At 37.0% G+C, this 23,529-nt stretch overlaps 1 protein-coding gene across 1 annotated transcript in view; it reads left to right on the top strand.

The window, feature by feature from the left end:
* Positions 1 to 23,529, top strand: part of UBN2 (ubinuclein 2) — a gene marked incomplete at its 5' end in the record, with an annotated part of 45,871 nt that overhangs the window by 16,829 nt on the left and 5,513 nt on the right. The window contains 11 exons of the mRNA XM_010290697.1: positions 3,980 to 4,117; positions 5,330 to 5,442; positions 6,467 to 6,965; positions 10,275 to 10,345; positions 11,067 to 11,196; positions 12,488 to 12,606; positions 13,267 to 13,380; positions 14,678 to 14,821; positions 18,564 to 18,614; positions 19,978 to 20,020; positions 20,716 to 22,254. Of these exons, the coding sequence (XP_010288999.1) occupies positions 3,980 to 4,117; positions 5,330 to 5,442; positions 6,467 to 6,965; positions 10,275 to 10,345; positions 11,067 to 11,196; positions 12,488 to 12,606; positions 13,267 to 13,380; positions 14,678 to 14,821; positions 18,564 to 18,614; positions 19,978 to 20,020; positions 20,716 to 22,254 (2,961 nt within the window). The remainder of the gene's footprint in view (positions 1 to 3,979; positions 4,118 to 5,329; positions 5,443 to 6,466; positions 6,966 to 10,274; positions 10,346 to 11,066; positions 11,197 to 12,487; positions 12,607 to 13,266; positions 13,381 to 14,677; positions 14,822 to 18,563; positions 18,615 to 19,977; positions 20,021 to 20,715; positions 22,255 to 23,529) is intronic.

Raw genomic sequence — 23,529 nt, 5'->3', positions numbered from 1 at the left:
TGGAAGGTGTCCCTGCCCATGGCAGGGGGGTTGGAACTAGATGATCTTTAAGGTCCCTTCCAACTGAAACCATTCAATGATTCTATGGAAAATAACTTACATAGTGATTTGCTTTTAAATGATCAGACAATATATCAGTCTTACTTTGTTAGCTGCAGAATGATTCCATAATCTTTCATGGGACAAATCTGTGTTCACAGGAGTAAATAACATATGAAGTCCTGTCTGTAGGTCTTGAGAATTTTAATTCTTGATCTTGGAATGTATAAGGAAGAGCAGAACACTGTAAAAGGGTTTAAACTATTTTCCTTAATAAGATCATTTCTGTGACTTCATACACAGAAAAAGCTAGTGCAATGCAGAAGTCTTGAAATTAATTAATCAGAAGATTTAAAAGTTGCAAGAGCCATGTCCCCTTTAATGGACAGTCCTGAAGAAACTTAATTTTGAAGTTTAATCTAGCTGTTGCCAATATCTTGTAGAACCATATTCAAATTTTCTGTTCAATTAGGGCCCTAGAAAATAGTAAGCTTACTTTGAAGGAGGGGTACTAGGTACATTGTGGTTTGCGGGCCCTGGTTTTATGTAAGTTGAAAATAAAATGAAATATTGAGTCTTAAGTTATACCTTGTTCAGTAGGCTGAGGGCAAACCAAATTTTGGTAGGAAAAGTAAACTCTCAAGGGTTAGGGAACACTGAATGTCAAAAAGGTCTTTGAAAGTCTGACTAAATTCACAGTCCTCAGCACAAGCTGTTGAAACCTCTACTGTTAAGTTACACATCCACATCTTACTGACCTTGTTTGCCTGCCAACTGTTATGGGATAGTTTGTTCATCTGTATATTGAACGAATTCTGCCTTTCTGTTGCTTTGTTCCTATGGATCTGTGCCACATAGCATGTTGATCATTCTAATTAAATTCTGTGATTCATGGCTTCCTCACTTGTCTTTAATCCTTACTTTTTCTTGTGTGTTCTCCATGGCTTCCTTTACTGCTCTGCAGCCAAGTCTTTACTCTGTTTCCCTTTATTTGTTATTCACTTCTTATGATAATGGTCCCAGCTTTGACTGTGTGCTTTCTTCTTCAAACTTGGCAACTACTGTATTCTTCTGCCCCAACCTCACCAATTCAGTTCACACCCTGTCAGCTCAAAAGGGAAATGTCTGTTCTGTCTATTAAGCACTGTGGATAATAATTTGTTTTCTTTCCCTTTCATCTTCCTTATATGTAATGAAGTTGGTTCTGAGAGCTATGGAAAAACAACAGATTTCTCTGAAATTCTTACCCAGCCTCCACTCTCAAGTTTACTTTGCACCTCCTTTGCATGATTGTCCTGGTCTCTTGAGATGAATGACAAGTATACAACTAAGCCACTTTGCTTTGATTTTTTCCAATTAATAGATTCTCCTGCTTTCTTGCGCTAGTCTTTCATATGATCTTAGGGCATTTCATAGATCCTGTCACCACTTTTCCTTTCCTCTTCTGTCTTTCTGTACTGCTTGTTAAGCCTTCCATTCCAGGCAGATAAAAGGTGATTTATAGAAATTTGTAACTACCTATTCAGATCAAATCCACATAGGTCTCCAGTTCAGGCTCTTTCACCAGCTTTCTTGTTGAAGTATATATTCACTGTTTTCCTCTTCTGGATAACTCTTCTTCCTATCTGTAATGCTTTTGGTAGCCCAGACTTTTTGGTTCTTAAGCCATTTTATCTTCAGTATATTTTGCATGGCATATGCAGTGGGAAATGAAATAAGCTGATAGCTGACACTCCACTTTGCACTGTGTGTGTTCCCTTCATGTAGGTGACTTCAAGTCTTCAGTTAATGTTGCAGCAGTTAAAATTGCCAACTAATTTATTCAGCCTATTGAATTCTGTCTTGACAGACATGTAGTGGAAGGCCTGCTGGTTCAAACTTCAAAATAACAAGCACATTGTTTCCTTCTCAAGTATCTTAATTCTTAATCGTTTGGCTGTGCTACCAAACGTTTACTGATTGCAGTTGTAACTCAAAATTGACTTTTTCCTCTGCCAGAGTGCATACCTCTGAGGTGTGTCAGAATCCTACCCTTTCTTTCAGAAGGGCAGAATTTGATTCTTAGTCATTGTACTGTTACTGTGTCTTTCTGTTACTTTTGTAACATGTTCTAGGTCCTGTAGATGCTTCCTTCTTATCTTTGGCAGGTATGCATCTCGGGCATTCTCTTTTTATGCTTCCAGAATTGTATTTGTTGCTTATTAAGTTCACCATCTTACGATTTTCAGTATTTGAAAACTAAGACCGGTAGTTTGAATTTGAAGTATTTCAGGACAACAGTGTCTTTCTGCATAGTGATAATGGCATTGTCAATGCAACCCTCTCTAAGTTCTCTTGCAAATGCTTCCATGGCTTGCTTTGTTGATACTTACATGCACAGAGCTGGAATGAATCTATTCATCCTCCCAGCCTTTTTGAGAGTTTGCTGTTAAGAAGATATTTCCTAGAGATTAACAGTTTTCTGGTAATACTCGAGGGATAATGTCATTCTGAAGAGGCTGCTGGTCATGAAATAATAGAATTAATGTTGTCTGCCACTATACTTAATATTGACAACTTTTCCTATGTCTTTGGATTTCAGTATTTTTGAGATACAGCCTTGTAATTCTAACTTGAAAATTCCTTCATAAACACTAAGTGTTTTTCAAAATAAGTGTGTATAAGAGTTTTAAAACTATCTAAACAGAGTGAGAATATATCTGACTTTCAATAAAACAAGTCTTGGCGTTGTGGCATTTGTATAAGAGGTAATGTCACATTCAACACCTAAAATCAGAAATAAGCTAATAGATACTGTGGCTAAATTTGTCATGTCTGGGATAGCATTTTTAACAAAAGAAAATTTCAGAGAACTTTGTAAGAGAAGTAGGTTTTTGAGCACAGCACTGTGGTTAGAGTTAGTACTAAAGGTAGTGTGTGTCAATGTCTGAATATGTCAAGTGCACTGCAGAGATTGGTATTGATGAAAACTGTGGCAGTCTTAATGAACAAAGCACACAATCTGAGAAGGTTTTTTTTATGCTTAATTTACAAAAATATCTCTGCTGTCTTCAGTCCCATTTCCTGGATATAACTTCCAATTCTGTAAAAATCTGATATAGATTAAGCTTCTTCCACTTCAATATAGTGATAGTTCAGACTGTCATCTTGTTTTGAAAATATGGAAGAAATACGTTCTGGAAATAACTGTAGCTATTACATAACAATTCAAAGGGCCTGTGATGAAAGTGTATGACTAATAGAAAGTAATTTGAACTGCACATTGTCTTATAAAATTGGAAAGTGTTGAATTGAAGTATGAAATTTAAAATTGATAGAGGCATTTTGGGTTTGTCTATCTTCGGGTGTTTTTGTTTGTTTGCTTCTGGGTTTGGGGGGGACGTGTTTTGTTCTGGTTTTTGTACAAAATTTTTTTTCAACAAGTGATGTTACTGGTATGCCTGTAAGGCTGTTGTAGATGAAAACAAATAATTCACTATGTGCCTGCCTAACTTCCTGGACAAAAACAACCAGTGAGCAATGAAGTGAAGTTGCTCGTAGGCAGGTTGTGTATCATTGTTCATGTATCTTGAGATTTAATGTCTAGCGTAATGTAACATGCTCTCAGAGACAGAATATTGGGGGGAAAATTTAAAAGTTTTTGGGCTTTTTTTTTCTTGGCTGGGGAAGCCTCTGTGCCCATCCTCATTTACTTCAGAAAGCAATATTTCTAATACTGTGATCTGTCTTTTAAAAAAAAAAAAAGCATTGTTTTGAAAACGGAAAGATTATTTTGTGATATTAATGTTCTGTGCCTTGGCCAATAATCTTCAATAGTGTCAATAGTCTAGCAAGCTGTGCTCTGTCCTTGAATATAATTTTTCATGTATGGGGACTGGTAAATGAATTACATATTAATTTTATTAACAAGTGATAATAAACTAATCTTTTTCCTGCCCAGTATGATGAATTGGTTCCTGCATCCTTGACAACCAAATATGGAGGGTTTTACATCAACACTGGTACACTGCAGTTCCGCCAGGCATCTGACTCAGAGGATGAAGACTTTGCGGAAGAGAAAAAGCATAGGCCACCTAAAGTGAGTGATCTTAATTATGCTTTTTATACAGAACTTACAGCTAGGTGGACATTGGGAAATACTTGATACACTTAGAATGGCTCCGATGAAGAGGCTGAAAGTGGAATGATGAACGGTACTGTTTTATTGCATTTTCTGTTTTGTGGCTCATGTACTAGTATTTGGGAAATAACTCGGGATATCTGCAGGCTGTCCAGTCTTGTAAGACTAACCATCTCTTTAGACAAACTAGCAAGTCATGTCCATCCATCTTGAAGTGACAGATGATTCTGTAATTTTATAGGAATTTTATTACGTCAGATGAGAACTTAAATTCTCCAACACTGCTTTTATGATTTTGCACAAAGATTGCATGATTTGAAATTGTTCCTAATATTCAGAATAAGACTTAAATCACAATATCTGTTAAAATAAACTTAGAGCATTAGAATAGCTATATTAAAAAGTATATATACAGTCTTTCCCAGTGTGCTGTTCTATGTACTTTGACAAGTTATGATCAATGCAAACATAATTGCTTGCATATGACATTCACAAGTTCATGCCATTCCAAGAACTTCCTGCTTTATTATGTCCTTTCCTGCTCTATAATTTAAATTTAACATAATTTAAAAGTTCTTGTATTGAATCTGACTGGGATGGAGCTAACTTTCTTCATAGCAGCTCTTGTGGTGCTATGATTTGGATTTGTGAATAAAATAGTGTTGATAACAGAAAAAAGTTTTGTCTGTTGCCGAATAATGTTTGCACAATGTGAAGGCTTTTTTTTTCTCTACCCTGCACCAGCAGGTAAGCTAGGAATCAGCAAGAACTTGTGAGGGGAGACAGCTGATCTGAATTGTCAAAAAAGATACTCCATACTATGTAACTTCATATTCGGCAATGAAACTGTGGTACCAGAAGAAGGTGGGGGGGATTCAGTTTTCCAAGGTGACCATTGGTCAGACTGGCTGGGCATCAGTCTGCTTGTGCCTTAAAGTATTTTTTCTTACTGAATACTCTGAATCCAGTAACTGTTTAAAAATGATTAATAATTGAGACTTGTCAGTAACTGCAATTGCTGCTAGGAATCCAGTGGTACTGTTTGCCTTTACGCACATTGAGGTATCTTTTGTGGCTCTGAATAGGAAAGTGTAAGGAAAACTACATGTTTCTTGCTGTAAAGTCCTTTAGGGTGGAAGAAGCATTGTCCTTTTTTGATAACTTTTCTAGATAGCAAAGTTAAAAGAAAGTGAAGATCGTGGAATGAAGAAGCGTAAACGGAAAGATGAAGGGACAGAAAAGGAGAAGAAGCCTCGGAAAATGAAAGTTCCTAAGCAGTTGGGGTAGGTTTCTTTCTGTTGATGAACACTTGAATCGTATGTGAGGTTTGGTTTCAAAATTGCATGCCATAGCAAGATTATCACAGCTGTTTAGAATATTGTGTTTTTAAACTGTGATTAATAGCTAATAGATTTTGGTTCTGGAATTTGTGTGGGGGTTTTGCATAAATAAGTCCTACAAGCTAATTTTTTGTCCTCCAAAAATAATAAAACAAGGAAAGACAAATTACAGAAAAGAAATTTTGAGTCTATAAATAGCTATCCATCATTGTTCTACGCAAAGTCTTATATAGCACTAAGAATTGCATATTCTAATGGAAGAGAATTTTATTCCTACCCCTTGGCTTCTAATCTGGAAAACTATAAACATAGCTTAATTACTCTACATGTTTCTTACTAACTTTGCCTGTGCTTTCCTGAGTTCTGAGGCTAGCATGGAAGGATTAAGGTGGTGGTTTTTTTAATTGGCTTCTAGAAAACCGTTGTTGAGTGAAAAGTCTTACGAATATTCAAGTTGGTACTGAAAATTTATTGATAGTATTTTTTACCAAGATGGTGAATTGGTGGGAAATGGTCAGTTTAAGTAGTATATAGCTGTTGAGCCTGCATATCAAAATTCTTAGCAATTAAGAGAATTTTTTTAATGTACACAGTGTGCCTAAAGTTAAAGCAACTTGCCACCATTCAGGAATCTGAGAGGCAAGTTTAAGTATTTTAGTAGCATAGATCAGCCATGAGTTTAACAACTGTGCCAGCTTCTCCATAATTACAGAAGTCAAAAGTAAATAACCTTTGCCTTACAAAGGTTATTTTGTGTACAAAACTTAACAAAACGAATCAGTTGGGGAGCATGAAATCACATGACTAGCAAAGGTTTATGGTAATTGATAGAATAGTCTGAAGATGGAAGCACAAAGTCTTCCCCCCAATAAGTTTTTAATTGTACTAAACTCCCATATTTTTTATAAAGGTTACTGAGGCCTCAAAAGTCACTTGCGTTCTAATGAAAGATTTCTTTCCTCTACAGAGTAATGGCCTTAAATTCACACAAGTCTGAAAAGAAGAAAAAGAAATTATATAAAGACTCACTCTCTCTGGCTGCCATGATCCGTAAATTTCAAAAAGAGAAGGAAGCCATGAGGAAGAAGGAATCTAGTCCAAAACCTCCAGTGTCTGTTGCAGCTTCTACCCCTAGTAAAATTCCTTCCTCTTCGCTCAATGCAGGAAATGATATCTCTGACTTGAATCTTAGGATCAGTGATCCTGTCCTCTCCATTTTTGGTAGCACAAATGAACGTGAGCTCCTGCAAGAAGCTGAAAGTGCCCTGGAGATGTTGGGAGACATTGACTTTGACAAGTTGCTTGATGGCACTTCTGATGGCAGCCCAGTATCTGAGCTGTCAGGAGAAAATGGAAATGTCACTCAGGCAACCTACACCTCTCAGGTCATGACACCCAAGCAGGTGCCTGCCCTCCCAGAAGGTCTGCCTATGCTACTTGAAAAGCGCATTGGAGACCTTCGAACAGTAAGTATGAATTCACTGGTAAGGGATTGCATTCAAGAATCTGCGAGAATGAGGAAGAATAATTAGGGCCTGAGTTGTCCTCCTTGAGTTGCTGGCTGAAACTAAAAAAAAATGCAGAATTGATCTTCATGTCAACTTAATGCCTGTGTTTATACTCAGATGAAAATGGGCACAGAGATGATGCAGGTCAGTTGTTAAAACAGTGTTTGTTTCACAGTAGAGACCAGGTTTTCTAAATCTGTGTACAATAACTTGTAATGTTTGCTTGGGTTTTTTCCATAATGGAAATTTCGGTGTTACTTTAAATTGAATTATTAGTTGGTGAAATGGATGGGTGTCATCTTCCTTTGGAGGAGGAAACCTGAAATATGACTTCAGCTTACAAATCAATGTCTTGAATTTTTGGCTTTGTAGCATAAATGCTGACTTGCCAGTTTAAAAGAAGACAGCAGCAACAACCAAAAAACCCACCAAGAAACACCACCCAGGGACCAAAAAAAAAAAAACAACAAAAAAAACACAAAAAAACCCCAAAAAAACCCCAAAAAAACCCACAAAACAAAAAACCCACAAACAAACAAAACCCACAAAAAAACACCACCCACCAAAACCAACCACAAAACTGAATATTTTTCTTTTAGAAGGTTAGAATGGAGTCCAAACTTGTCAATATTAATGTAAAGTGTTAAATCCACACATTACAAACATCCCAATAGCTTATTGAAAGGGATCAGAGTTATTAAGGTGTTACATGCTCCTTACTTCAGTTGTGGATGTTATCTTAAGTTGAGAATAAATTTGTTGTTTAATTGTCTGAATTCTGATATCAAAGCTTTTACTTACTCAGAATAAAGTGCAGCTTTTACTCAGAATGAAGTGCAGCTTTTCCTTTCTCAGAGTAAGTTTTGAAAAAGCCGTTCAAGATACTACCTTTTTTGGGGAAAAAAAAAAAAAAATTAAAAAGTAGTGGAGCTTGCTTTGCTACAGGTTAGAGTAATGATAAAACATATCTATCTTAACCATATGTAAATGTCTTATAGTGTTCTTCGTTAATTTAAAATGTACCAAGCTAAATACAGCCAAAGGGTTAATAATTACTAAAGTGAGACGGGTGAGTTTGTGTACGTTTGAATATCCAGGTTGGTTTTGCTATGAATCAACAATAAGCTTCAAGCAAAACTGCAGAAGAACTGCATTAGGCCAAAAGTCAGGAAGTGTTAGTGGCCTGCCCCAAAATCATGCTGCTTCACTGCATAACGAGCCCCACCCAGCTGGAAGAAAGCTTTAATTCAGTGATTCTTAGAAAACCTAACTCTTCTGTCTTCTGCTCTTGATCTTGTCTCCTGGAAGTTTGGTGCTGTCTGAGCAGAGCAAGTCTTACCCATACACTTGAGGAATGGAGTGTGATATATCTAGATTAAAAAAAAAAATTTTAGAAAGCCACTGACTAAATAAAATAAAAGCTTCCTGACTTTCTTTTGCAGATTAATGTCTTCTAGTTCCCTTAGTGGGCACTTACGAACTACCATAACAGAAGACAATATTGTACACAAGGAGAAAAGTAATAAAACTTTTTTTTTCTATTGTAAAGATAACTGTCAAGGTGGTACAAAAAAAACCTCACACCAGTTCAGTGACAGCGATGCAGTTTTTGAATCTACCAATGTTGCTCTCTTCAAAAGCCAGCAACATTGTCCAGTATAATAGTATAATGCTGAAATTGGCTACTTAAGGTCTACCTGGGACCGAAATGTCAAAGCATATCTTTCCTTCCACTTCATATAAACCAGAAGATTATAATAATCCTTATGTTAATTATGCTTAAAGGTACTGGATTTAAGACTTTCAAACTTGTCTTTTTTGTATCCTATCACTTGTAAACATCTATAACCTTTCTAGTTTTTTTTAGCAGGACAAATGCTTCAATGTTCTTAAACATAGTACTATCCCCTCAGCAGTTGAATTTACAGTAGAAGGTAGTGAGTGGAATGCAGTCCTTACAGAAACTTTAAAAATTGTGGTATCAATGTTCATGAATGAAGTGGTAAACCATTCAGACAATGTTCCTGTGCAGTGTAGAGTTCACAATGCCAGAAAATACTTTTCTTTCAGACTTAAATGGGTCAGTTACAAATGGCAAGAACAGTAAGTATCTCATAGTAATATAAAGGAATTTTATCAAGTTAATTCTTGCATTTATTTGTAGTTTTTAGCTATGATGACAGAAGTCACTAAAATTTTTTTTTTAAAGGCAGAATTAGAGACTTTTCATGTATTTGAATATTTAGCCTCATAGCATGTTGGCTGCCTCTAATGTTTGTCAGTCACTATAATGGTACCACACTTGCCTACTTTTCTGCATGCACATCCTTTTCTAGCTCCTTCAAATATTTGCTGTCTGGTCCCAGTGACAGAATATTAGATGACAGTCAGCCTCTAGGCTTGACTTCTCTGAATCTGCAGAGTGGATGAACACTAGAGAGAAGATCTTACTGATTTTTGTAGAATGGTCCAGGGAACTGGCTTTCTCCTACAGGCTGTCATTGTTTATGAAAATAAGAATCTAGGTGATAAGAACAAAGGTAAAGGGATTCTGCGTGGGAATTCCTGCAAGATCAGTAAAAACTTCTAATAAAAGGAAGTATATATAGGAATAAGGCTGTCTTTTTTTTCCCCACCCCAAACAGACTCAGGAAGAGACCAGACAAAAACACTAAAGCGATATAGTCTAAAGATGGTGGGAATGCTGGACAGCACCAGAAAAAAGGGATGAGGTATTCCTCTAATATACATAATCCCTTTGTAGAAATTGCAATGAAGGATTGGGATGGATCTAAGAAGGCTGGGAAGTTGTAACTGGGTGAGGCGCATAACAGGTAGAAAAGGAGCCTTTTATAGATTGAGAGTGGAAATGTATCAATGCTCTTGCCTGCTTGACTTGTTAAGCAATGCTCCTCTTTTTAAAGCAAACAGTGGTAGTGGAATGTTGCTGGTGGTGAGATAATAAAACACCTACATTTTCTTTCTTCATGGTTATTGAAAAGATGAATGAGTTAACATCAGTGGTCCAGGCTGATCCTAAATAGAATGATTATTTGCCCTAGAGCAAAGAGTTTTTATTTGAGTATAATAACAATCCTCACTTCTTTTATAAACAGCTGAGTATAGTTTGATTTTATTTATTTTTTTCCAAGTAATACTGTTCTCTGGAAAATAAGGATGTGATACAGCTGTAAAAGTAAAGATACAAAAGTTGCTGGGATAAAATGCTCTATGAACTTTTGGATGCTCTTATTGCTGTATTTTCAGGCCGCCAAGATGTTTGATGAAGAAGGCAGGAAGAAGTTTTTCACGCAAGACATGAATAATATTCTGTTGGAGTAAGTGCTTATCTGTACAACCTTCCCTTTTTGGAAAGGGGGTGAAAGGAAAAGTACAGAAGAGGAAATATTATTGAGGTTGTTCCAACAAAGCCCTTAAAAGTCAATGAAGGTAGATCAGTCTAAGCTAGTTATTAGCTAAAGAGATCTATATATGAATACAATTCTTGTCATGACTATCTGTCTGTCTTTATCCAGTGTGAAGTGTTTTGTAGTGCCCTGTGTCCTTGACTTCATGTAAAATTCATGTAAAATTTTAAAAAATTGCCATTACTACTTCTTCTTCCCCACTTTAACTCAAAACACCTTCAGCTTTCATGAAGGAAAATGACAGCTTTTTACTCTGTAATCCTTTAAGCGGCTAATACAGAAGGTTCTATGTTAATATTCTAAGAAACAAGAAGTAATCTCTAGAAGACTGTAGCAGTCAAAATTGTTTCAAGGTTGATGTGGAATGGTGGGAGTAAACGAAATTTGAATGACGATCTTCAACATTGATGGAAAAGTATGTATATGAATGAATGGTTTCTTGCCATTGATTAAGACTTCCTGTTTTCATTAAAAAAAAAAAAAAATTTAACTATCTGAAAATGTCCGAAGCTGATATTTTTAGTATGCATAGCTATAATGTTATGCATACAAAGCTTCTTTAGGTTTTTGTTCAATTGTCATCTTCATCTTGGAGTGCCTCACAGTTGACTGTCTCTTGTTTGTTTGTCAGTATTGAGCTACAGTTACAGGAGATAAATCCTGCCATCCGCAACGGAGTGTACTCTCACCTTGAGGCTTTTGTGCCATGCAATAAGGACACACTGATAAAGCGTCTGAAGAAGTTACACCTCAATGTTCAGGTAATAACGAGGAGATTAGCTCTGGCATGATCAATTATGTAATAGTGATGAGGACAGAATGCAGGAGAGTAGAGCAAAAGCCACACAGTCTCCAATAAAGCAAAAGATTTTGGATCAGTTGCTAGATCAGCTTAAAAGCTTTTTTGCTGTGTACTTGCTATTGTCAGTACTTCAGGAACAAATATTTTAAGTATTTCAGAGCCTTTATTTGAGAATTAAGTGCTTTCGTCTTGAAAACTGGGTACAGGGTACATATCAAAGTAGCAGAACTAGAAAGCCACAATAATCATGGTTATGACAGGCTAAAAAAAATTACTATTGCATTCACTTTTGTGCCAAGGAAAAAGAAAGGATAGACGGATAATAGATGACCTAGCCTGTACTGTTTGTGCAAATTTGCCTTTGTGGCTAGGTCTTACAAATTCTTTATGTCATTTGCAGTTGCTTTTCTCTTAAAGAATATGTTTTCCTATTGAATAAAAAAGTTCTGTGATGTGAAGTATCCTGACCTGATTCTTTAGATGAAATCCAGGACTAAATCTTGCAGAGATCTCAGAACTTGCTATGAATGCAAACAGATTCTTACACTACTTCTAAGCAGTATGACATAATAGCACATAATATTCTAGTTCTTCTCAATAAACAGTTATGATTAAGTATGTAAAGTCAGAAGATGTAGGAAGAGAATTTAAAGTAATATACTGTATACTTCACTACAAGTTTTGGTGTTTGAAGTTCTTTATATTTAGAATTGTCTCCAAATATTTAGTCCTTAACTTTGAGGTACATAAATTACATATAATAATAATCTAATACTCAGATAATCTAATACATCCATTTTGTTCATTACCTAGGATGTTTTTATACCACAGAATTTTTGGAGACTTGATTAATTGGATACTTATTTGCAAGTGTTGAGATACTCATCGGTCAGTTCTTCTTGCTTTTTCCCTCAGGTTTTCTTTCCTTCCCTATTTTGCTTTAAAAGCATTATTTAATGAGTTCATGCCATAACGTTTTGGGATATTCGTGATACGTTTCCTTATCTTTTTTGTTGTTTCTGGTCTCAAGACTTACATGAGTTGTATGAGAAACTTCAAGTATGTGCATTTCTATAATGCTGTTGCATGTAGCAGGTTTCAAGTGCCATGTAGGAAACGGCTGTTGCAGCCAGTAGTTAGTACTGGAAATACTGCCTCAGGAGTGAGCATGAAGTAATTTTTGTGAAACTGTCTCAAACATTCTCTACACTGCATCTAATAGGACTGCTTTGGTGTTTCTCTTTTCACAGGATGATCGCTTGAGAGAACCACTGCAAAAGCTGAAACTGGCTGTCAGTAACGTCATGCCTGAACAGTTATGCAAGTATCAAGAGGACTGTCAGGCACGCAATCAAGCCAAGAATGCCAAGTAGGTATTTCTGGAGTCTGCGCATGCCCATTCTAGAGTCCAGATAGAAGTCTGTCTCCAAGTTGTTCATTCCCTGAGCTCAGCAAAATACTCAGCTCCAGTTTACAGGTGTCTGTAAGTTTTGAATTATACAAAGTACTTAGTTTTGTGTAAGTGATGTTATCACCTGACTAGAAGGAAGTTCCATTAACTGAATGAAATAGGCCTTCAGAGAAAAAAATTATAAACTGTGAGAAGGATACTGTAGATTCTCAAAATGCTGGATTAATGGAGGAGGATGGTGTGTTCAAGTACTTGATATATTTTGTCCTTGCTCATTGTAGTTGTTTCCCTCACAGTTAATTTTAGACTTTGGAGAAGCCTTAATAGATTGATAAGCATCCTGCCATTTCCCAGTAGAGACAGTACACGAAGCTTATAGCCAGTATCCTTGATAGCATCCATACAGTGTGTCCTTTTCACTTGTCTTTGAGGACCATGAAGGAGAGGAAGATGAACTGTTTACCCTTTCAGGAAGGGTATAATGACAATCTGAAGACAGGTCTTTTTTTTTTTTTTTATCTTTTTTTTTTTCCCCCCCAACATCTAAAATGACACTCCTTTCTCAAGGAAGACTTTGTCAGTGTTGTATACCTATAATAACAATTGTTCTAACTGTAGGTTGCAAGCGGAAGATGAACGAGAGAAAAATGGATCGGAGGAAGATGATGATGAGAAACCTGGAAAGAGGGTTGTGGGACCCAGGAAGAAGTTTCACTGGGATGACACAGTGAGGTGAGACAAAACTTTCCACCAGTAATTTTCACTGACTTCAAACAGGCATCTCCAAGGGGATGCTTTTACATCATACTGTTTAATAAATAATTGTTCTCAGAAGTTTTGGAGAGTGTTGGGGCTAAATAGGCAAGCTAGAATGCTGCAATGGTAAAACACTCTTCCTTTAACTTGAAAGATCATCCTATGTCCAACCCTTTTTTTCACTGCTTATCTGCTTTATCAAAATACATGAGAATTTTCCTGGTGCTAGGTCTTGAGCTTCTTCAAGCAGAGTTATACCTCCTTCCCACCATTCTAGGAATGGGTCACAAAACACTGTTACCCAATGAGCGGTAAAGATTTTTGCCACAATAGGACAGGCCACCAAAATTAGTGATGCTGGTTTGGCAAGCCAGCATCCAGAATGCATGAATCTTAACCCCTCCCATCCCCTCTAAACACAAATACTATGTTATCCCTCGAGAGCAACACAGATTCTTGTCTGAAATTATGAATTCTCACTGTTCTGTGTCCTAGAATAGATTTTACTGAAAGCTGAGGTTTACTGTTATTTAAATAATTGCAATAGACTTTTAAAGCAGTGGATCCTTCTAAACTAGTGATTTCCCATGCAAGATCTAAGCTAATTTTAGTATAAGTATACATATTATTAAAAGGGGATAGTGCATTTCTCACGCTGAGTCTTTTTAGTGTGTTAAGACAACAGGGAAGCAAACTTCTTGGAATGTATAGCTTGGACTGACCTGGAGAGGGCTGTACTTAAGGAAGAGATATTTAAATCTGTTGGTGTTTTCATTCAAGAGGCTCTGAAAGACAAATGTTACTTAACTGTGTGCACTTCTATATATTTATAAAGGACAGTAAAAGACAGCATCCCTGTCAGAAAGAATCTTCTGTTGAAATATTCAGTGTAGAATGGATTTCACTTCCTTTCAGACATTTCTCATCTTGAATGAGATAGAGGTCACTGTGAGCAAAGTGGGAGGAGATGTTTGAGCTACAAGGAAACCACAAAGAACATGTAAAACCAATTACAAAATTATAGTAAGGATGAAAAAAAAGAGCCATGTGGTCTATTGGAAATGGAGAAGTGACAGTGGCAGATCATACCAGTTGTAGTAGCAAACTTGTACAGTGGCAAACATCCAAAAAATGCAATTGGAACTGAGCTTGTCTTACAACTGGTAGTGGACAGCAGCTGTACAGCATCAGTGCTTCCATTTCTCAGCCTTTTTCTGCTAGGCTTTTCAAAGGATAGTTTCTTTCAATATATTTATTGTGTTTCTTTCTGCAGGTCTCTGTTGTGTAATCTGGTCAAGATCAAGCTGGGATGCTATGAGCTAGAGCCAAATAGAAGTCAGTCTGCTGAAGATTACCTCAAAACCTTTATGGAAACAGAAGTGAAACCACTTTGGCCTAAAGGCTGGATGCAGGCAAGGTAAGATAACTGCTTTATATATCTATTAATTTTGATGGTAACTATTTCTTGGATATTATTTGTTGTCATACATTTGGCTCAGCCATGTGCTATTAATAGTGGTTAAAACTTTACCATATGTCAGTGGAGCTAGAATATTTTAGAAGAAAGGATGTTTTTCAGAAGTTAATTTTCTGTCTTGTTTGCAAGCCTGAGAGCTAAAAACCTTCTGTTTTCCTTGGAGAATTAGGTGCTTTTGTTATCTGCTGGAGGCTGAATTTCCTTAAGTTCATAACACAGTGTGTGATGCTTCGTTTAAGGGGAAAGTGTGAGGTGGGAGGTAACTCTTGGGAAGTTATTTCTGTGATACAGGAAGTGATAGTGATACAGAAAGCAGTTTTGCCTATATGTTGGAAGCAGTCTTGATAATGCAGTGTAGCATAGACTTTAAAATTATAAGCTGGAACTTCAACACCAGAGTTCACAAAACACTGAGGTTTGTGTTCTTTATTTCCTGCGTGCAATTGGGATGCTCTGTGATTTTGCAGTTAAAAATACACCAGTTGCTTAATGAAAACTTACACTTGCTTCCTACTGACTTATTAAAAGGAAATAACTGCACAAAGGGGGGAAATAAAATGAGCGCAATAGTAATCATTTTGAAAACTTTGTCAAATTTGTATTTCACACACTTTGAAGTGTTAGAAGAGAAGCAAATATAGATGACGTGAGTTCTTTCCTTCTGTAGCACCCACTGAAAAAGACAATTTCCCATCAAGTCTTGACCTAACTGTAAAAGCTAAGTGATACAATACTAATCAATTTGCTCAAGCATATCTTGATTGTAGATTAGTCAAATTTGTAAAAATAACTGTACTGAGATATTTCCTAGAATAGTCAGTGTAGAAAATGAGGATATAAGCTGCTTGTGAAATAGTAATGAAAGGAACAAATAAAGTTTCACACTTCTTGGCATACAGCTGATCTATTTCTGTTCAAGGAATGCTGACGAGTAAGATGATTATGAAGATTTTATTGAAGTAGATGAGACAAGGGATCCCAGTTTAGCTTAAGAACAGGGATCCCAGTTTAGCTTAAGAATAGATATGAGCATCCCTGATAGTGGCGAAAGAGTCAAGTGGTAGTGTGAGGTCATCCAAGAATGTGTAGAAGTAAAGCACATTAAAATTTTTTATTTGAAAACCATATAATGTATATGGTTCTCTCCTTTCCGTATAAGTGTGCTGAAAATTTCCATAAGCTTTTAAACCATCTATAAAAGTGGTTTCATCAAAAAAGACAAACAAACAAAAAAAACCAGCCAAACAAACCCCCAAAGCAACCCCTCCTCCCAAAAAACCCAAACAAACAAAACCCACCAACAAACCCAGACCCCAATGTTTGGGGGTATGCCTGATCATAACTTTCTCTTGACCAGTAAGGCTTCATTTACCAACTAGGCAGTTTTGGTACCATAATGATTTACAAATTATCCTGTATTTATGGGCAGGCGCTTCCCTCCTTTCTGTTTAGGAAGTGATGCATTGTAATTTGTAGGCAAAAAGTTATGCATGGAAAGAGGAAGAGCAAGTATTTCCTGGAATCTGACAGTGGTAACTCCTAATATAGCACATGTTATTCATATGCTGGATGCTTGTCATCTTTGGGTGTTAGGGTAGGGATTATCATGCTGAAGGCTTATAATTTTTTACCTTTATATGTGGCCTCAAGTGAGAAGGAGCTATGTAAACTGGAAAAAAACCTGGGCATTTAATGTTAAAAATGGCCTACTGACTATATTTCATAAAGAATTCATACTGATTAAAGTAGGTCTATTGTACCAGAACTTTGTGGGTTCAGCCTAGTGGAAAAATTTCTTGATCTTTCAAAGTTAACTGTATGTAATGTTCTTCATAGCTTAGTATAGAAGCATGAGGTAAGGTATTGATCATAACTTTAAACTGCACCTCATTTGCTTGTCTATGTGTATCACAACTACCTTTGTCACGTGAATTTTCTGTGTTTCTGCCCCAGGAAGTTGTCTTATTAATATTCATGGCTTTAGAGAAATACTTCTTGTCCTAAGGGATCCCAAAACCTTTTCAAATAATTTAACCCACTTTTTTGTAACTGGGTTGCATACAAATTCCATGTGTGTCTGAGAAAAGCCTGCAACTAAATATGTGTATGTTCAAAAAAGAAGTGTAAGGAAAGGAAGTCTGTTTCCTTTAATTCCAAGACTTTCGTCATCTTTGGAGGTGGTTACGCAAGTAGGCTTGCAGCACACTTATCTTGCATAGGTCAGGCAGCACGCTTCACTTGAAAACATGATCAGAGAGAAAAAATCTCATACTGATCTCTCTCATCACCTCTTTAATCTAAATACATGTATGCAATGGAGGGTTTATTTTCCAAGCATGTTCTTGCTTTGCAACATGTACTGCATTGTCCTTTCTTTGTACCATATCTTTGACTTCTGTTGCTGTAGTAGTTATGCTTTTGTCTTCAACATTTAAGGATGATACTACAAATTACTGGGGCCTGGGATTAATTTGGGGTTTTCATTCCCAAATGAAAAAGCTTAAGGAATAGATAAAGCACCAGGAAGGAGGTGGGGCGGAAAATACTCTGGAGAAGCTGGGTAGGTCAGAAAGTGGCACACTGAATTTTTAATGAGGAATGTTCCTTTTGCTCCATGATGTTCTTCATAGGCATTCTGTAGTCTCTAATGGGAAGTAATGTAATACAGATTTGGAGGTTGGTATGGTGAAGAAAACGTTAAAATGGAGCTGAAAGTGGAATATGAGAAGTAAGGCATTGGAACTGTAGTGAGAGGATGTCAATGTTTTCTTACCAGATTACATGAGATTTGTGGATACTTGAATTTTTTGTAACTATTGCAGCTCTACAGGATGTGTTATCAGTGGTGAAAAGTCCTTGTTTAGACAGCTGTTCATGATGTGATCAGTGTTAATGTGATGGCAGTGGTGTAAGAAAATCTTGTCTGTTCTAGTTTGCCTGTCCGGAAACAGGGAAGGTGACCAGGTTTTCATTAATTGTCTATAGCTGCATTAGGGTAGCATGTAATATAGATACAGGTCAGGAATTGTTTTAACTTCCCAGTTGTCAGCTCAGGAGTTGATAACATGGAAATAAAAGCATGTGCAGAGTTGAGACTTGTCATACCAACTCTTGCCATTCATTGGCTTTGTAGTAAAATGTATGTGTAAGTCCGGTGTAATTGAAGTCACAAAAGTGGTATACAATGACCTATACAAAATGCTGAAGAAAAGCATGGCTACTGTATTCTGAATTTTTCCTCTGTGCTTCAAAAAAAGCATGAAAAAAACCCAACCCCACAACACAACAGACTAATCACAAAACCCAGTCCTATGATCAATGTGTGGACATGTGGTATGAAGAGTTTACAACAATCCTTAATTTGATATTAAAAATATTTCATTAGCCTTTGAGGAGAAAGTTCAAAATGAGGTAATATTCCATTATGTTGACTTCTGCCTGGCCATTTAGTGAGGTATTCTGAATGTAAACTTGAAATTTTGGGGCGTTTTAGCATTCTTCTGTTTATGGATGCCTGTAAGTGCATCATGATAGCAATACAGACAAACTACCTGCTAGCTACATCGGGAGCAGATAATCAAAGAGTTATTCTGAAAATTCAAGGATACGTGAGTATTTGGTGGTCATACGCTGATTATCCCTGTAGAATCACCCTATGTTTCTTTTCTCGCTGCTCTTTTAGGATGCTTTTTAAAGAAAGCCGAAGTGTTCACAATCACCTCACTTCTGCTCCGTGAGTATAATATTGACAACTTAATAGTGTCTTTAGGTTATTCATATGATCTTTTCCTGTCTTCATGCTACCTTTTGTACAGAGGAGAGGAAAGGAAGATATTTTGGGATTTGTTTGAAAATATTTGTAAGTTTTTTTTTATGCTTTAATTTAGACACATACCTATAATGCTCTTGTGGCATTGTATTTTAACTCAGTTGTTAAGTGGTTAGATAACTCCAATAGATATTCATTGTTGGATTAACATCTTTTAGTCAAGGTATTTTAAAGCACTATACCTAAATTTTGCTGTGCAGCATATTAAAATGAACTCAGACTGCAGTACTTCCTGCTGTCGTCTTTTCCTCAAAAATATTTCTGTAACCACAGAAGGCTGTGTATCTTAGCAGCATTTTACCTTCTTGATTTTCAGACAATGCTGTGTCCCTCTTGGGATCATCCCTCATTCAGCCAGAATTCAAATAAACATTATAACTTTGAATAACACCCAAATAATATTTATCATGCTTTGTGATAAATACGATTAATATAGGCTATTTTTCTACATAATAGCAAAACTGAGTCATGGTCCACCTGCAGTAAGGTCTTTTTCTAACCAGACATATTCCTAGTTGATTAGGAAAGGGGAATAAATGACCTATAAGATGTAAATCTGTTGATCCTCTTGAAGAAATAGAAATGAGAAAAGGTGTGAAGTACTTAACTTCTAAGTTGAAGCTGATGACTGATAATTCTTAATGCTGTCCTTGCATAACTGCAGTTGGTGCTACGGCATTCACTTACATTGCAAAAGAACCTGGAAGTTTGCAACAAACAGAAGTTAGATACAACTGTTTCACAGTTGATAAGCAACAAAACACTTTTTTGAGGGACAAAAAAAATGCAACTGCTTATGTGGTTTGAAATATAAATGAAATCACAAAGTGTACTCCTCTGACAGAAACATCAACATAAAGTGAAATTGCATAACTGTTATAGGGGACTTCAGTTTAGAAAAAGTTCTACTAAGTAGACGAACTCTTTAAGATTATAAGAGGCTTGAAATTACTCCATATTTTGAAATTTCTTTAAATCAGGAAAGTAAAAATCAGGAAAGTAAAACATAGCTGTCCTGACATGCCAGCAATTTGGTAAATTTTGTATCCAATTTGCTTAGAGATACATGACAAAAAATGGATTAAAAGTGTGCTTGTTCTCCCTGCCTTTTTTAACCCATTTTCTATTTCGAGGATGCTTTCTTCTTAAAGCTGCACCCTAGTAGTCATCCTTGTAGTTTACTGGGATATAATCAAGGTAATAGTTAAAACTAAAATTACATGCCTTTCTTTTCTCTTCTGATGTTCATGTATCTCCTCTGCTTTAGGGCAAAGAAGAAGGTGATTCTGGCACCTAAACCCAAAGTGAAGGTAAATCGCTATTTAGATATTTGAATTTTATATGACTATTTGATACAACCTGTTTCCTACCTCTGATCTGGAAGAATTCTGGCAGAAGGGTTCCATCAGGAGATGCTATAAGAGCTTATTGACTTGGTGGTGTATTAATTAAAAGAAAGTAATACAAAAGATTGCTGTCTTGTAATCTATATTAGTTTTTTTGAAAATTGACTATGAGGAGGTGCTAGTTTCAGTTACGAAGAGGTACTAGTTTCAGTAAAGTTTCACGTTTTTAATGTGTGCTTTGTGGTTATTTTCAGCTTGTATTCAATTTGGCAACATTGGAAAAATGTGTGGTTGGGAGGATAACATAGTAAGTTGATAGAGGTTATCATTAGACACGACTAGCTGTTGTCTTAGTTCAGTTCCAGTTTTACCTAGCAATCAGATTAGCTATCCTGTTCTTCACAGCATTGATTATTCTTAACTGTATGGGGCATTTTTTAGTTATGTGGAACAGCAGCACTATGTTTTTAAATACAAATATTGAATTAGCACATGGGACTCCCAGCAACTAGATATCATAGGTATCTTAATATGAAAATTTCAGTAATAGGTCTTCGGTTCACCTGAATTTACAGAATAGTAGTATTACAGTAAAGAACACTTTAGATCTACTCCAGAAAGGCTATTAAACCTGTCTTTTCTTATCTTTTCATTCTCAGGACTCCAGTCCAAAGAAAGAACAGAAAACTTGTATGTCTTCAGTCAATTCAAGTTGTGCTACTGTACTGAGTTCCAGCACACCTGTCTGCACCCCAGCCAGCTCTAGCTGCACACCAGCTCCAGAGACGATCTGCTTGGATGACTCGCTGGATGAAGACCTCTCTTTCCACCCACCCTCACTGGACTCTATTTCTGATGCTCTGGCAGTTATCAATAATGGTGCCAAGGGATCACCTCTTGGGTCTGCTATAGAGACACCAACATCCAGACCTCGCCCTGGGCTGAGGGAAGAGAAACTTGCAAGCATTATGAGTAAGTTGCCCCTGGCAACCTCAAAGAAAGTAGAGCCCACTCAAACACCCCATTCATCAAGTCTTATTGCTGGTCACACAGGGCCAGTACCAAAGAAACCCCAGGACCTAGTTCACACTGGTATCTCTTCAGGCCTTATTGCTGGATCTTCAATTCAAAATCCTAAGGTTTCCTTAGAGCCTTTGCCAGCCAAACTACTTCAGCAAGGACTACAGAGGTCAAGCCAGATCCAAGCTGCTTCCTCTTCTTCGCAGACTCATGTTTCTTCCTCTAAGACCCAAGCAGCTATTTCCACCTCTTCTCAAAGAACCAAGGATGCTAATATCTTGGTATCATCTTCTGAGGCTCAAGGTGGTTCTTCCTCAACATCACAAGTGACAAAGGTGCACCAGCATTCAGCTGTACAGCAGAAATATGTATCTCCTTTACAAGCAACTATTAGTAAATCACAGACCAATCCAGTGGTGAAACTGAGTAGTAATCCCAAGCTGTCTTGTTCATCATCAATCATTAAGGCTCAAGATAAGTCTGTAGTATATCGCCTGCCTTTGTCTAATCCCTCATCTGGAAGTGGCGCTCAAGTGTCTCACCCACTGGTTTCTCGGACAACATCCAGCACCTCTACCTCTAGTAACTATTTAGCCAAGGCTATGGTGTCACAAGTTTCTTCCCAGGGTTTCAAGCCTCCCTTCTCCATGGCTGCCTCTCCCAAACCTGCTGCCTCTCCCAAGCCCAATGCATCTAAGCCCTCTGTGACACCCAAGCCCAATGCATCACCTAAATTTTCATCCAAGTCCACCTCATCCCCCAGGCCTGCAACAACACCCAGTTCTTCCAGTTCAAGTGCACTAGTTTCCCAGAGTAGTCACTCCAGCAACAACCCCCTTCATAAACAGACCAGTGGTGTAAATATCAGCAGGCAGTCTCCCACAATGAATTTGCTGCCCTCTAATCGCACCTCAGGCCTTCAGCCTGCAAAGAACCCTCAGGCTTCTTCAAAATTGCCCAACTCTTCTCCTTCTGGAACTGTTGGTAAAAATAATTTGGGTGGAGTTGGAATGAATGTACCTGCCAGCAGAGGCAGTAACCTTAACTCAAGTGGAGCTAGTAGGACTAGTCTGTCTGGGGGAGCAGGAAGTGGAACACAGGGTGCTACTAAACAATTGTCAACTCCACACAGACCATCTTCTGCCTCAGGGTCTCCAGTTGTAGCAGCCAGTGTGCAGGTATGCATCTAACAAGTTTACATTTAAACCTTAAAAAAGAAGTGTGATAAATATTAATGTAAACATTCTTTATTACAATATCTTGATTTGAAGATGGGTCATAAATGCAAAGTTTACACTTTACTAAGCATAAATGCTAATACTGATAAAACTATTTCACAGTAGTGAATAGGCATTTCCAGCTGATGTGAAATGTGAAGATCAGTGTGGAATGAACCCTCACTGTAAAATGTTGGTTGGTCTGTACTGTGGAACAGAAATCACTTTTATTTTCTTTTTTGAAGACCACTAGGAAAGGTAAGCTTTGTGTGGCCATATTTTCAGGGGATGCAGTATTGTCTTGTACTACTGGATTTGTGTATTCTTGCATATTTACTTATTTGTAATGATGATGGTCATATGAAAAGGTGTCTTGGTACATTTTTGCCAAGCTTCATGATTAACTTGCAAAACTAGAGTTCACCTCTTTGCAGCTTGAGTATAATGCAAGACTTGTATTTAAAATTAACACTTCTAAGGGCTTTCCATTAGTATTAGTGATTAAATAGGCATTTCATTTTGTAGGATCTAACTGAATGAGACACCTCATTAGTGTATAAATATCCTAGAAATTGTTTGAGAGAGAGTTTATGCAGAACTTTATCACTGAAGATAAAACAAGTCATACAAAGAACAACAATATTTTAAAAATATTTGCTAATACTTATGCAAAAATATTATTTACCCAGAAGACAACCTGCTTTCTCAAGTTGTGCGTTCTTCTTACTGGAAATTAATTACTGAGATGATTTGAGGTTTTCCCCTCTCTTTATTGCTCTCTCTGTTCTGAAGTCTTCACTGCTTAAGTAAAGTTACAAAAAGCAATATCACTGTAAATCAGAGTCTTGGTGTACAGCAAATGGAAAAGCTTTGTATGTTTCTGAACAATGTACATAACTACTGTGTGGTAGTGATGTATACTCAGCTTTTAGCAACAGTTTATAATTTAGCTTGCTGTCAAATTTTTCTTAATGCAGCTGAATAACAGGAGGAAGATGATCTTTACATGACATTGCTATGGTCTTTCATCCTATTGTACTTTAGGTGTTGCAGTAAACAAGAGATGACTGGCAGGCTCTGACACAGCCTTCTCATTATTTTGGGTACTTTGAATGAAAAAAACACAACCCATATGCTGTGTAAGGGCCGCTGGGGTACCACATAGGGCCTAGAGAAGAGTTGAGCCAGATATGGTGCAGTTTGGGTACTCTGGAAGGTGCCTGGAGGAGACAAAAA

The sequence above is a fragment of the Phaethon lepturus genome, unplaced genomic scaffold, assembly GCF_000687285.1.
Source record: "Phaethon lepturus isolate BGI_N335 unplaced genomic scaffold, ASM68728v1 scaffold3237, whole genome shotgun sequence".
Classification (NCBI taxonomy): domain Eukaryota; kingdom Metazoa; phylum Chordata; class Aves; order Phaethontiformes; family Phaethontidae; genus Phaethon; species Phaethon lepturus.
This window is presented reverse-complemented; position numbering and strand designations above follow the sequence as displayed.